Genomic DNA, 15166 nt, shown 5'->3' with positions numbered 1-15166 from the left:
TCTTTTTGGCTAGGCTTATATAGGCCCTAGGGCCAATAGCCTAGTACCTACCTATGAACCTGTGTAGGTCTCATGGCATACTCCCTGACCAGTTTTCATCTTGTCTTTTCATCTATTTTGGAAGGATGTCCAGTTCTTTGCAACGTCACTGTTGTCCCATATTTTTTTCACTTTTTGATGACTGTCTTCACTGTTCGATGGTATAGCCAATCTTGTGGAATTTTTTTTGTACCCTTCTCTTTACTGATACCTTTTATGCTTTGTAAGCTCTCTGTGAACCATGGCTTTTGCTGTAGCGGGCAACTGAGTAAATGTCAGGAAAATCTTATTAGGACAGCTGAACTTTATTTGAGGTTAATCAGTGTCTCTTTAATTGATGGCAGGTGTGTACCAAAGAAGACTGAATGCTGTAATTAAATCAAAAGGTGCTTCAACAAAGTATTAGTTTAAGGGTGTTTACACTTATGCAACCAGCTTAGTGTGCGTTTTTTATTTTTTATATTTTTTATCCTAAAAGATTTGTTTGTTTTCAGTTGAATTGTACAGGTTATAGGTCACATTAAAGGTGGGAAAAGGTTTGAAATAATTTATTGTGGTTTCATTTTTTTATATCACAAAAACCTGCATATATATATATATATATATATATATATATATATATATATATATATATATGGGTCCACTATGTAATCCCAAAATATTGAAATTCCAAATTTCAGTATTTCAAAATTACATAGCCGAAAATACTACTACAATGCAATCCCGAAACCCCATAGCTGCGAAATTTAAAATCCCGAACGTACACTACACATACAGCACACACACACAACTTCCCCCCACAATCAAATATATAATCCTCCACACCCCTGTACTTAAATATTCTAACTCCGAGATCGCACAAACAGACACGCAAAGGAAACTCACACCCGCACATTTTACAGCCCCTCACACACACACATCACAGTCACAACACACAGTTACTCACACTAAAGCCCCTAACCAACACACTTATCTATCTATATATATATATATATATATATATATTTAAAATCTATATCTATATATATATATATATATATATATATATATATGTATATATCTGTATATATATCTACATATATATATATATATATATATATATATATATATATATCTATATGGCTCTACTTTCAATGAACGAAAGTACAATCCATCGAATCTAACTTACCCGATCCTCATCCACCGTAACTTCAGTTAAACGACACTACGAACTGCTGAATTCCTTTCCCAGGGAAAGGAACCACTGGACCTCCATTGTGATCTGTGCCCTCTCCCTGTGTAGTACAATCTCGGAGTTGGTATATTTAAGTAGGGGGGTATGGGGCCAAAGCTCCCCATTTTGGTGGGCTCCTTGTCTTTCTATTGTTTCGTTTGGATTGTGGTCCAGTGGTTCCTTTCCTTGGGAAAGGAATTCGGCAGTTCATTCTTTCGTTTAACTGACGTTTTGGTGGACAGTGAGTGGGTAAGTTGGATTTGATGGATAGTACTTTCGTTCATTGAAAGTATATATATAATATATATATATATATATATATATATATATATATATATATATATATATATATATATATATATACAGATCCATGTACATATATGCACGTGCGCATGCACACAGTGTTTTGTATATATTCCTTATACATTTTTATACAGTGTTATTGTACATATTCCTTACACATTTTTATATATGGTGATATTTTTGGAAATAAATGACAAAGTGAAATAAGCGCTACTAATTTTCTCGCGTTTCATTTTTATGTTTTGTTTTTTACCATGTGATTTTATCCAGTGACTGAATGATTATATAAATGGAGGGTTACAGGCATGTTTAAACTGAAAAGGCCATCAATAACTGGTGAAGATTATCTTTTTGAGTCACTAAATAAATATTTATTTCTTGCAATTATGTTGGTCTTTGTTTACTGTTAATATATACATAATGGCACTTTATTTTACAGTTGTGAGACCTTTTTAATAAGTAGTTTTCTTAATTAAAAAAATAACAGGAAAACTGCTTAAACTTTTTTATTAAGAAAAAACACAAATGTATTTTAGTCACATCAGTTGACGTTTTGTGAAGTAATTATTGAAACTGTTGTCTGGTATATTCAAACTGATGCAGCTAGGAATGTTTTGCTGAACTGGGTGCGCCATGTGTCATGGTGTGAAAGGAAGTTAAAAAGTCATGGCTAGTACACTTTTAAGTGTTTTATTGTGTTTTACAATGGAACGTAACTGCTTGTATGCACTATTGATTGCTAGTATAGCTTAGTGGGTAAGGTAAGCTGCATCTTGCACTTCAAGGGTTTAACTTCCATTTCCTTCACTTAAAATATTCTGAATTTCTGAGCAAGTCAGATAACTGGACCAGAGATTCTAAGGCACAGTGGAAACCAGTCTTATGGGCATTTTCCAGTTAAAGAAAAAAATGTGACTTTGGTCTCTGTCATGTTGTGTATGCATGGAGGGCCCATGTAGCTTAAGTAGTTAAATTAGTGTTAAGCATTTTGTGCCAGACTGTGTGGGATATAGATGTGAAGCACTGATTTTGACCCAGATGATCTGAGATGGAGTAGCATGTCAGATGCTGGAAGAACTTTGAAGGTGAGAATGGGAATGAAAGGATTACACTGGCTTGCCCATTCTGAAGAAGGGTGTTGATCACTTTAAGTTGGCTGTTTACAGAGGCTTGGACCAGGGGACATGGGCGTGGCAGTCTCCAAACTGGTAGGAGCAGCCATCATGGATGTGTGTGTCAGAGCTTGCACATGTGAGGAGAAAGGCCATCGGATGCCTCACAGTTACATGGGTATTTTCATCAGCCAATGTGGGGTTGGATTAGAGTCATAACAAATACCTTATTGCCAGAATGCTAGCGAGGACATAGATCACCCCTTTGGCTGACTGGATGACGGCTACATTGATCAGCTTTTTTCTTCACTGGGAGATGCCAAGGATGGAGGAACAGATGGGCTAAGACTGATAAGGAAGACCTGATGGTCAGCAGGTATGGAGAGAAAGGCATATGAAAAACTTAATCCTTTTTTCAAGAGAGAGACCTGAAAAAGGAGAGACGGGCTTTTATAAACTTGGTAATCATTAGAAAAAAAATCTGCATGCCTACTACCTTGAGTAGAAGTGTACTGACCTTTCATTGCTAATAAAGGGTTAGATTATTACCTTCTACCCAGATGTTCTATAGACATGAGCCCTTTCATCTAGAAGGGTTTATCAAAATGTTCAAACACTGTTACACCTGGGGGGAGTCTGTGGTTAATCGTTGAATCATTCACTCGAATACTAACTGCTGAAGCCTCTGTTAATCAAATGGCCATATCATTGTTACGATATTCTTCAAACGATGGTAGTTGTCAACATAAAGGAAGCATTACCAAATACTTACTGGTAATGTAGTTGCAAGGAAACCTGCCTTTTCCCCACTGTAGTGTGACCTTGGAGTTGGTATATATAATTAGCAAGGGGTGCGGGGTCACAGCCCCCCACATAGAGTGCACCCCCACACCCTCCACTAATTATACATATCAACTCCAAGGTCACACTAAAGTGGGGAAAGGACAGGTTTCCCTGTTGCTACTTTACCAGTAAGTAAGTATTTGGTAATGCTTCCTTTATGTCAGCCAACTATCATCTTTCGAGGAAAATCATTAAAATGATATGGCCATTTGATTAAAGGAAGTTTTGACAGTTAGTATTCGATGAACAGCTGTTCGATGAATATGCTATTCGACTATTAACCATAGACCCACATCTGGGAAGTTGTGTTTAGGAAGCCAGTGCATATTTCTGTCACTCCTGCCTTCTTTAATGTTGTTTCTTAAAAATCTCTCATGACTAGTAATTCATACACAAAAATCACTAGAATGTCCTACTTTTCACTGTTAACATTTTATCTTACCTGTGAGACTCTTGACACTAACTTCTGTGTATTACTTACACTTGTGCTTTAGCCCATTACATAGTGCTGTGCTTGTTTAACTATAGAACAAACTTATAGTTAGCATTCCTGGCACCCTGTTCTTTGTGTAAATGATGAGAGAATGTTAAGATATAGAATTTGCCAGGGTAAAACAGTAGACCAGTGACAGTGCTAGAAATTTAAACCTGGGATACACTATGTATATATTTTTTTCTGTACATTAGTAGCTCCTTAATTTATTTTCCTCTATAAAAAGGCAAGAGCATCATCAGCTGCTGGACAAATTGACAGCCCTGGAAAAGAAGGTTATTGTTGGTGGTGTGGACCTGTTAGCCAAAGCAGAGGAACAAGAAAAACTCTTGGAAGAATCCAACATGGAGTTGGAAGAGCGCAGAAGGCGAGCAGAGCAGCTGCGTAAGGAGCTTGATGAGAAAGAGGTAATGGTTGTTCAAACTATAGTTTCATTCTTTCATGTCATTATATGGTTTTAGAAACATACCATATAAGATGGGTTTAACCTACTGTACAGCCATATAAGCTTGCTTGGCATATTAATAGTAGTTGTTTTCTTATTGTGAAGGGTTACACTCCCAAACCAGTTGTGTAAAATCAGTTCTGTAGAATGGTGCAAAGTAAACTAAGTGCTTTTGAGGAAGCTTCAAATAACTGAAATAAATTAGATTAAGTCTGTGGAACACATCTCCCAGGTAAAGTTCTTGCTGTATTTTATTATGTGGTTACCTTTTTTATAATGTTGACAATTAATAAGTTTAGCTGATAGTGCATTCTTACCTTTCAAGTTAAATATGTATCAAATTAAAGAAAATGTTAAATCTATTGAAATAAAAGTATAGCAACTACTGTATCAAAAAATTAAGCAGCTTTGATTTAGAGGGATGAAGCTTGAGTATGTTGCAAGTGACCTAACTTCGAATAGTGCCTCGGATGCCTATAGTAGCTAGCCAGAGGGGATGGGAGTGAGTGGCCTGGGGAAGGGGTGTGGTTCTGGCTTTTCTCATGGATGAAACCGAGTGAAGTTCAAGCCTAACAAGTCCTCAAGTAGTAAATTTGCAGTATGTAGCTGAGAGGAATTTGGTATGCATCCTATTGGAAGACTGCAATCAGATGGCTTGGGGTGTCCCTAGATGGAGAGGATACTAACACCTGAGGGGTACAGATTGGGATACCTGTTGAAGAACAGACCATTCATAGGGCTCTTGCCTAGCCATAAATGCCTGTCTCCCATATCCCTCAGGACAAATGAGCCAATTTGGTGCAGGTTAAGGTTAAGGAGCCATTAAACAGACTCCTAGAGGGAAACAAAAAATGTAAAAGCAGCTTTTTATTGTTCACTTTTTAAGTTGAAGCAGGTGTACTGATAAATATAACAGGAAAATCGGAATGCACCTTGTACGTGTACTTATGGACTGTTCCATATTTAAAGCTGTCTAGTAGCATTTGATATAGCTTTACTTCTGTTCCTCGTGTTTCAACAGCAAGAGCGACTTGACATTGAGGAGAAGTATACAAGTTTGCAAGAGGAAGCTCAAGGTAAAACCAAGAAACTCAAGAAAGTTTGGACAATGCTTATGGCTGCTAAGTCAGAGGTAAGTGAGTAAATATTTGCTTTAATAATTACTAGCTAATGCTTTTTTCTCTATATCTGTTTGTGTCGTTAATGTCAAGCTAGGTAGTGTACTGCCTCTGATTAAGCAATTTCTGACGATAGCCCACAGGGCTTGTACTAAGAAAATTCAATTGAATTTGACAGTCCATTTTCACGTAATGTGATCTTGACTGGTGTTTTAGTATTGTAACATGAGTCTTTTAAGATGCATGACAAGTGATTAAGTTTACAAACTGCTAATGAACAGATTTAAGAGCTCTAATTTTGACAACCAGTCCCATCTCACTTGCAGGTCAGTAAACCAGAAGGTTGTTCCTGATTCTTCCCTTAATGGAACCACTTTTGACTGTTGGGTCTTACCAGTTTAACATATGAATAAAGTAAATCCACGTATCACAAAAATGCATGTTTTTAGTCAGGATTTTGTCCCATTCCAAAGGAAACAGTTTTAGAACAAGATTATTTTAGGAAAGAGGTTTACAATGCTAACTAAAAAGAATTGCTGTCATTAACAATTCAATGTATGTGTTTGCAAAATTTGGCAAGAAGGATGCATATACGTTTTTTCCCTGCATGTTCATTACACAGTAAATTTCTAAGTTTTATTTCCATATCTCAGCTCTGCCTTTTGGTTTGCCAACCTCATCAGTAGTTTGTAACTGTTTGCTTACCTAAAAACACAACAAATTCAATTTTATTTATTTATTTATTTTTGCCTGGATGACAGACCGATTGTAACCAGTTTATCCACTGATCTCATTTCAGTAACTTGGTTGCTTTATAAAAGATCATCATGAGAGCAAGGAACACAGCACTTTGAAGCAGTGGCTTCAGCAGTGCAGCTGGCACAAAGGCCGAAATTCTGACTTTCTGAAGGTGTATGAAAAAACTGTTGTTCCTGATAAATCCAGTGATCCTCACAGAAAGATGACCCGACCCTTTACAGAGGGTCATCTTTCTGTGAGGATCACTGGATTTATCAGCAGCAACAGTTTTCATACACCTTCAGAAAGTCAGTTTTGGCATTTGTGCCAGCTGCACTGCTGAAGCCACGGCTTCAAAAAGCTGTGCTCCTTGCTTTCATGCATTATAAGACTATAAATGAAGAATTCTCAGCGCAATAAAAGTGTAAGGAACAAAGACAATAATCCCTTGTAACATCTAAGGCCATTGCTTCCTGCAGTTCTAGGAGAGTTTACATGGTAGATAAAGTCTCAGATACCTATCTGTGGAAATACCTTTCACCTGTTTTTCCCATTCTAAGATGCTAACCGGCAACAACAAATGTTTCAGATTATGCATATGGAGCCTGTCTTGTATCTTCCAAATTACAGGGACTTTAATATCCTGAGAATTGTTTGCTATTCATAAATGTGATGGAAGTGTGAACTGTGGCTGTGTCTGTTTGAGCAGTCAGGAAGTAGGGTTGCCACCTTTTAAGCGGGCCAAAGTGGGACATGGGGTGTGTGGCCAATATGACACTGGCCACACCCCCTACCATGACATCACCACAGCAGTTAACAGAACGACTAAACATGTTCCCATCCCTCAAAAATAGGGACATATTTTAAATATTACTCTTATAAACTTAGAAAGGTGCTTGAATATCAAGGTTTGTGTTAACATGCATTTTCTGAAGGATCTGAAGTCTGAAATAAATGTTATTATTTATTGACTTCAGTCCTCAGCATAGATCTCAACCAATCGGGGACAGATCTCAACAGAATCAGGGACAGTTTAAAATATTAGTTCTGCTAACTTGAGAAATTAACAGAATTGGACAGTGTGACTTAATATACATTAATATACATTTCCTGAAGTATAAGTCTGTAACTTTTAATTATTGGCCTTATTTATTTAGTATAATTCACCACTTTTGTTCAGAAGGTGCCAGTGTTAGGAAGAATTAATAGGGACAGAGCTGAAATTTGAGTCAAAATCAGGGATGTCCCTGAAAATTAGGAACAGTTGAGAGGTATGGTCATATTCTGTGAAAATCTGGAGAGTTCAGAGGTATCTGCTGCACCTTAATTGCAGTGACGATGGCATTAACTGCAATGCCGATAGCATCACCATTGCTGCAGTGCCTGTGAAGTTGCTTAAATGACTTTTAGTGTGTGTGTGAGTTAGTGTTAGTAGCTGTAACTCCATAGCTTTTTTTTTTTAGTTCAACACTGAAGAGCTTGGATTCAGCCAGGAAGAGCCCTACAAAGATTATCTTTGTAGGGCTCTTCCTCACTAAATCCCCGCCCCCTTCACGAGCTGAACCAATTGCTGTACGAGTTACAAAACCCAGACCCAAAAGGGAACAGCTCTGCCCACTGGTCTGGGTTTTGTCATTTTTGGTGATGTAACCGATTTGCCGAGGAAAAAAACAGTAGTGTTTGCATTTTTTCCACGGCAATTCAGCATTGTCGAAAAGTGGGACTATTAAAGTCCCACTGTTTTACAGACCGGGCAGCGGGATGAAGTTGTTCAACCTGTGAGTGTCCCGCTGATAACGGAACAACCTTATCAGGAAGGATTTCATCTTGTGGTCCTAGAGGTAAGCACAGATAGCACCACAGCCATGCTTAATTTGTTAATGATACCATAACTCCTGGGCAGAGATATGATGAACATTTGGGAACTGGAAATGAACCACAACAATAATACTACAGGAAATCCACATATCAGACAAAAGTTAATGTGTACAATGTATACTAACTCATATGATCATATTTGAACTTTTCTAATCCCCAGTCTACCTGCATAGATAGACTGCAAAAATATTGTGACCTCTTGCCAAGGTGTGGTGACATTAGAGGTAGTTTTAATAGCTAGAGTTTGCAGAGGTGACAAACATTACACTTTTTTCTTTGGAAGCCCATTCAGACTGTAAATTTTGACCTACTGGGCTTTGATGAGCTTCATCTGTCACTGACTTGAGTGAGAGCTGGAAACTGGAAATTTTTTTTTTGAACTAGGTGAAACCCACTAGTAAATTTCTTCACAACAGAAGACAATACAAAAAGGTGTCTTCTGTTTCCCTTACTGTCAGTTTCAGGCCTGAATAAGGGAAATATTTTTGTCTTGTGTTCAGGAACTGCTTTATGCCTACCAAACCCTTTCCTGTGGTAACAGTTAAAAAAAAAACAATCTTTGTGGTCTGCAAGTATAAATAACCTGCATAACAGAAGGGGGAAAATTCTAAAGTTCTGTAATAGGGAACAGGGCCTTAATGCTCTCTCTAAGACCAAGAATACTGCATCAGTGGGCCCAGACAATATCCCAGGATGGCTTCTAAATAGCATGAAACATGACCTATCAGGGCCTCTGGAATTACTATTTAACTGTAGCCTCCAAACAGGCTTCATGCCTCATGAATAGAGAAAGGCAACAGTCATCCTCTGCACAACGTTGAGCCATCTACATACCCTGGAAACTACAGACCCATAAGTCTCACTATTCTTATATGTAAAGCCGTGGAAAGAATTATCATGGAGATGATCAATAGAGATGTAGTAAACCTCCAGACACTAGACCTAGCCCAGTTTGGTTTCGTAAAGGGCAGATCATGCCTACTCAACCTGCTGGAATTATTTGAGAAGGTCACCAAAGCAGTGGATGAGGGCAAAATCGTTCACACTGCCTGCCTTGACCTGCCCAAAGCATTTGACACAATACCCCACTCGGGCATTGTTGACAAACTCAAGAGGTTAGGTACAAACCCATATGTCACCCGATGGATAGCCAGCTGGCTCACAGACAGGACCCAGGAAGTTAGAACTGGGGAGTCCACCTCTAGAAAGAGGCCAGTCACAAGTGGAGTCCCTCAGGGATCAGTCCTTGGACCGCTCCTTTTTGGCATTTACTTCTCAGAAGTCAAGGCCAATGTTAGTGGTCTCTGGCTGACGATATTTGCAGATGATTGCAAATTAGCAGCTGTCATTGAATCTCACACTGAGACAAATGGTGTCCAGGAGAGGCTAACACAAACAACTGGTGTCAGAGTCATGGACTAAAACTAAATGCCAAGTAATGTATAATAGTATCATTTGGGAAGTCATCCATCCCTGGTAACTGTCATATTGACAACACACTCCTTAGGTTTGACCCAGTAGTCAGGGAATTAGGATCACACATAGATAGTAATCTAAGAGCCTTTGATCATCATGTGTCTACAGTGGTGAGGAAATCATTCTATGTTGCGCAATTTATAAACAAAGGTATGGCATCTAAGTCCAAGGAAGTCATTGTTCCACTGTTTTTGGCATTCATCAGACCTATTATTGAGTACAAAGCCCCCTTTGGTCTGTACCTAACCAGGCATATCCAACAGTTGGAATGTCCTCAGAGGGTCCTCACTAAAAGAATACAGGGCGTTAAGTAAAATGTCCTATGCAGACTGCCTCAAGGCTCTATCCCTGTGTTCTGTCTCCTACAGTCTTTTGAGGGGAGATCTATGCCTGGCGTACAGGGCATTGTAGGACCCCACTCTGATGGACCTCCTGCATATCCACAAAACAAGCAGTACCAGAATTACCCGTTCTAAAGACTTAAACCTTGCCTGTGATATAAATAGGACCTGCTGGAGAGATAGGTATGTATCCCAGAGACTACCCCATCTATGGAACAGGCTCCCCATCCATGTGAAGCAGAGTTCCTCACTAATCCAATTCAAGTGCAACTTGGAGAATTGGATGGGATGACGGAAATTCATCCCTGGTTTGGCACCTGTGTCTCTGATGAAAACAGGTAACCTGTAAATGGTTCATCTTCCAGGCCCATGTTTACACTTATCAAGGGTATCAGAACTCATCAGAGATTTGAGATGCATGGCTAGGCTTAAAAAGTCCCTTGTGGTTGTTAGCCTAGTAAACTCCTATGAACCTAGGTGCCCACATTAAAGACTCTTTCAGAATGATCAGGAAAGAACTAAGTTACCATCAGAAAGTGAAAAGCTAAGCAGATACTAGAATTAGCATCTGAGGCCAAGGGCAATTGCAGATCTTTCTTTAGTTACATCAGAAAATTAAGAAACATAATTCAGAAGTATTCTGAATTAATCCAAAATGGCATCACCTACTCAAACACAAAGAGTATAGCAAATGCCCTTAAAGATAAGTTTAACAAGTTATATCTAGAAAGCAGTCATCAAGATTTCACAAATCCTGGAATCCCTGATACCACATATTATCGTAAAGGACCATGTTCTAACTGTGGTCTCAACAGTCAAAAATTCCACATCAGTGGGACAAAGTAGCATTTAGATGACAAGTAAATAGTGTGAAACATGCTGTTGTGGAACCCCTCTTAAAACTGTATAACTTGAGCTTAACCACAAGGTGTGTCCCTAATGCCCCTTCATAAAATGGGCCCCACTACAGACCTATCAGTGTAACCAGAATAAAATGTGAGGCCATTGAGAGTATTGTATCTATCTTCATGAACTGTGACATCAGAAGTATCATATATCTTGATCCTCAGCAGTTTAGTTTTATCAAATGGAGGCTATGTCTTGCTCACCTTTGTAGACTTTAGGAGGGTCTTAGAGGTTGTGAATAGTTGGTCACTCAGTCCTCACAGCCTATCTGGATGTGGCAGAGATATTTGATGCCATTGCCTTTTCTGGTATTGGAACTAAGCTAATAAACCTAAATATAGACATGCATGTAATGAGGCGGACAGCAGGTTGGTTAAAAGGTAGACCCTGCATAGTCAAAGTAGCAGGTGCCACCTCTTTAAGCAAGAAAGTAGATAGTGATTTACCACCTGAATTAGTGCTGGGACCTCTCCTATTTGGCATATACATCTCCAACCTCCAGACTGCAAATTCAGATCTGTGGCCAACAAAGTTTACTGATGACAGCAAGTTGGATGTTATGTCCCGTCACCCTTGACACTGATGTCACTACAGTAGGAACTAATCTTCATTAACAAGTGGTCTGCAGTATAAGGGCTAAAATGAAATAAAGTTCAATGCAAAAAAGAGCAATATTGATGTTCATTATTCTCACTGCTGCAATATCCCTCTGGCTGGCTGTATGGGCTGTTTTCTACCTAGGATACAGCAACTTCCAGTTTTAGAAAGTTCTGGTACCCTCTCATGCCTTCATTCTGAATGCTGATTGGTCAGCCCAGAGGAGAGAAATCAGCAGTCAAGAGTGAAGAAATCTTCAGCATTTTCTTGCCACCTTAGGAGAAAACAGCTCTGAGGTTCCCCAGGAGCTGCAGATAATTTGGGGAACCCTTCCACATAGAAATTGCCATTTAAAAAAATATTATATTTTACTTGATGACTGAAAATTATGTTTTCCCTTTACGAAAACCTGTGTTTTTTCACAGTATTGCAAGTTTCCTGTAAGAAAACACTATTTTAAGCTAAGGGTTTATTTTTCAAGTGGGGGCTATTTTTGTGGTAAACGTAACCGCTTTTGAGAACTTTTAATGTTTTGTGGGAATTTAATAATCAGGAAGAGTTTTAAACGTGCAGAAAACAATCCTTACTGATGTAGTGCTTGTGTACACTTCATGATAACTTGTTTGTTATTTTTTCTGTCAAAGTGCACGGAGTGTTAATTCTTCATTTCAGAAAAGATTTTTAGTAGTGTAGTTATACTGTTGCAAAAAAGGGGATTGTTCAGCACTTATTACTGGCTTTCAGACCACTTCTTCAGGTGCTTACTCTAATCCTGTTGGCGGTTCTCACATTATACGTAAAAAGAACAAACCATGTAATAAGGAGCCCTTGCTGCTAACACAGGCTCAGTCAGTGACTCATCTGTTGATGGATGAATTTGTAGTGGCTATCTCTTGTTACTCAGGCTACTCGCTTACTCCTCCATGTTTCTCTGGGGAAGTCTCTTCTGTCACCATGGACCTTACCAATCTAGGATTCCAGATAAATGTACAAAAATCCTCCTTGACTTCATCACACAGGATTATGTTTCTGGGCTGACTTATAGATACTTCCCAGCAAAAGGATTTTCTTACACAGGAGAAAGTGGATTATTTTTATCTGGAAACTTTCCTGGATTCTCTTATCATTTCAGACTTCTGCAAGAGAATATCTCAGAATTGTAAGGTTCATGGCTCCTGTGATTCTCCCAGTTTCTGTTGCCAGGTTACACATGAAAAATCTAGCGGTATATAAAGTACACATAGACCCAACATCTTCATCCTCTGGAATTTCAGAGTCCAATTTTGGGCTTTGTCAAAAAGGAACTACACTGGTGAAGAAAAAATAATCCCTTTAAATCTAATTCTCCCCTTTGTTCCTTGAATCCCCAAACAAACACAGGTGACTCAGATTTTCTATGAGGAGCAGATCTGATGTTGCTATCTTATTCTTGACAGATGGGACTCTGTTCCAATCCTCGGAACCGGCTTGGCCATTATACAGCTCGCTCCAACCAAGAACTCTCGAGCCAAGTCTCTACCCACAATGCCTCTGTCTATATTACCTCAAATCTCATTTGCTGCTCTGTCAGCAAGACGCGCTATATCTTGAAAAATATTTATCCTTAATTCTCCCCGTTCTCTCGCTATCCATTTTCATATCTCTATATAGTGATATATTTTACTTTTCTCTACCCTTTTACTCTTCTAACCCTTGTGGGTTTTTCTTTAGTACCATCGTTGGCACTTGCCCCTTTTACCTCAGGTAATTCTTATCTACCATTGTTGGTAAATCTCGTCCCACTTTCTTTAATTCTCCTTTTCCCTGTGTGTGTGTGTGTGTGTGTGTGTGTGTGTGTGTGTGTGTGTGTGTGTGTGTGTGTGTGTGTGTGTGTGAGAGCGAGTGTAATTTTCAGGCGCGTTTTTTGTTTCGCCCTTCACTGGATTGGAATATGTCTGATAAAATGGCTATGACTGACAGACAATCGAAAGGCATGTCAGGTTTTAAGCGTTGCCAGGACTGTGATAGAAAGATGCTTAATTCCGATGGGCATCTTTCATATGTCTTTTGTTTAGGGGCGCCTCATTTAGATTTGGATTGCAATATATGTAAGGGTTTCAGTCAGAAAACCTTAGCAGAGTGCAGGAATAAGTTTCTGCTTAAAGATTTACTTAAATACCCTTTCAGCGAAGCCTTGTCCAAGGTAGACACAAAATAAGAGGTTCCAGAGAAGAAAAGCCTTTCAGTACCGACCTCACCCTCGGTTCTAGAGGCTTCTAAACATATGCACACTTCGGAACTGATGGCCAAGGTTCCAAAGCTTCAAGTTACTGCCGCCTCAGTACCATCAACTTCTATGGTGCCGTCAACATCCTCGTTGGTGCCAGCCTCTTTAGTTTCTGGCTCAGCACCAACTTTGCCTTTTGCTCCACAGGCTTCTGCATTGGCACCGATACAGCCACACCCTGGCCACTCAGTGCCAAAGCCTATATTGGAAATACCCAAGATGAGATATTCCCCTACTGTAGACCCCTACATGGGACAACTACCTAGTCCATTCCTTGAAAGACCAGATTCTCCTTCGGCCTTTTCAGTATGGTCCTCCAGGAGTCTCTAAGAGTTGGATGTCATAAGGTTGGTGGATCAACTGTTGTTAGCTAGAAGTATCCCCGCTCCTTCTCAGGCCCCTCTCCCATCTAGATTGGGGACCTTTTCTCCTGAGACTCCTACTTATCCTCCTCTGACTTTGACTGCAGTTTCAGAGCCCAGCACTTCGATACCCCCAGTGCTGGCTGTTTCGGTGCTGTTAGATGGTGTGTCCATCTTTGCACCAGAGGTTGCTCTGACATTGTCTGTTCCTGCTGTAGAGCCAACTGAGTCTTGGGGTCGAGAACCATCCATCGGTTACATGGTTTCTGGGTCGGCACCTAGTGTTAGTATGGTATCTATCTTGATTTCAGAAACGTTGATGGTTTTGGGTCCTTCCCTGGCTCCAACCTTGTGACCTCTGTTCCGAGGTGGTCCTTCTCGGTTCTCGGCTCCCACTTCTCTTCAGCAGGTACCGCCTTTTGGGTTATGGAGACAGCCTTAGCCTCCACAGGCTCCCAGCTGGTCCCACCCACATCGGAGTGCCATATTTCCCTTTCTTCTGGTCCAGAGTTGACATCAATCTCTATGACAGGACAGCGTGCACTGAAGCTTCAAGTTACCCATTTACAGGGCCTCTCCTCTTCATAGTCCTCCCCAGAGAACCCCACTGAGGAGCAACCCCGAAAGAGGACATGCAAGAGGAAGCATCTGGGTTCCCCTGAAGAATTTGCCACAGAAGACATGATTTCGATGAAGGGGAGGGTTCCCCACTGTTACCCTCTGTGGATGTTTCCTTTGGAGACATCCTAGAAATTTTGAAACAGAGGGGTAACTGGGAAGGCCCAAGACCCTTCTTCGGAGGAAACCGTGTACTTGCAAGCTTTCTGTGCTCGACCATCTACCTCCTAGGTGTCCCCACCCACTGATGACCTTATGAAGCTAATCGTGCAGCTGGCTTGGAAGGCTCCTGACGCCATAGATCCTATTCCCTGGAGACTGGACAAAATATTATCTCCACTAGAAGACCACCAATACTGGGTGAAGGGTTTGTCAGTAGATGCCATGATGGTGGCAGCTGCGACCAAAAGGGAACTAA

The 15166-nt window shown here is 40.0% G+C and overlaps 1 protein-coding gene across 2 annotated transcripts in view; it reads left to right on the top strand.

Annotated features, from left to right (window-relative positions):
* Positions 1-15166, top strand: part of KIF3A (kinesin family member 3A) — a 1506491-nt gene that overhangs the window by 1241223 nt on the left and 250102 nt on the right. For both annotated transcript variants that reach the window (XM_044069250.1, XM_044069251.1), the window contains exons 11-12: positions 4230-4410; positions 5470-5580. In XM_044069250.1, the coding sequence (XP_043925185.1) occupies positions 4230-4410; positions 5470-5580 (292 nt within the window). The remainder of the gene's footprint in view (positions 1-4229; positions 4411-5469; positions 5581-15166) is intronic.

The sequence above is a fragment of the Protopterus annectens genome, chromosome 4.part0 (assembly GCF_019279795.1).
Source record: "Protopterus annectens isolate FY-2018-M chromosome 4.part0, PAN1.0, whole genome shotgun sequence".
NCBI classification, from domain to species: domain Eukaryota; kingdom Metazoa; phylum Chordata; order Ceratodontiformes; family Protopteridae; genus Protopterus; species Protopterus annectens.
This window is presented reverse-complemented; position numbering and strand designations above follow the sequence as displayed.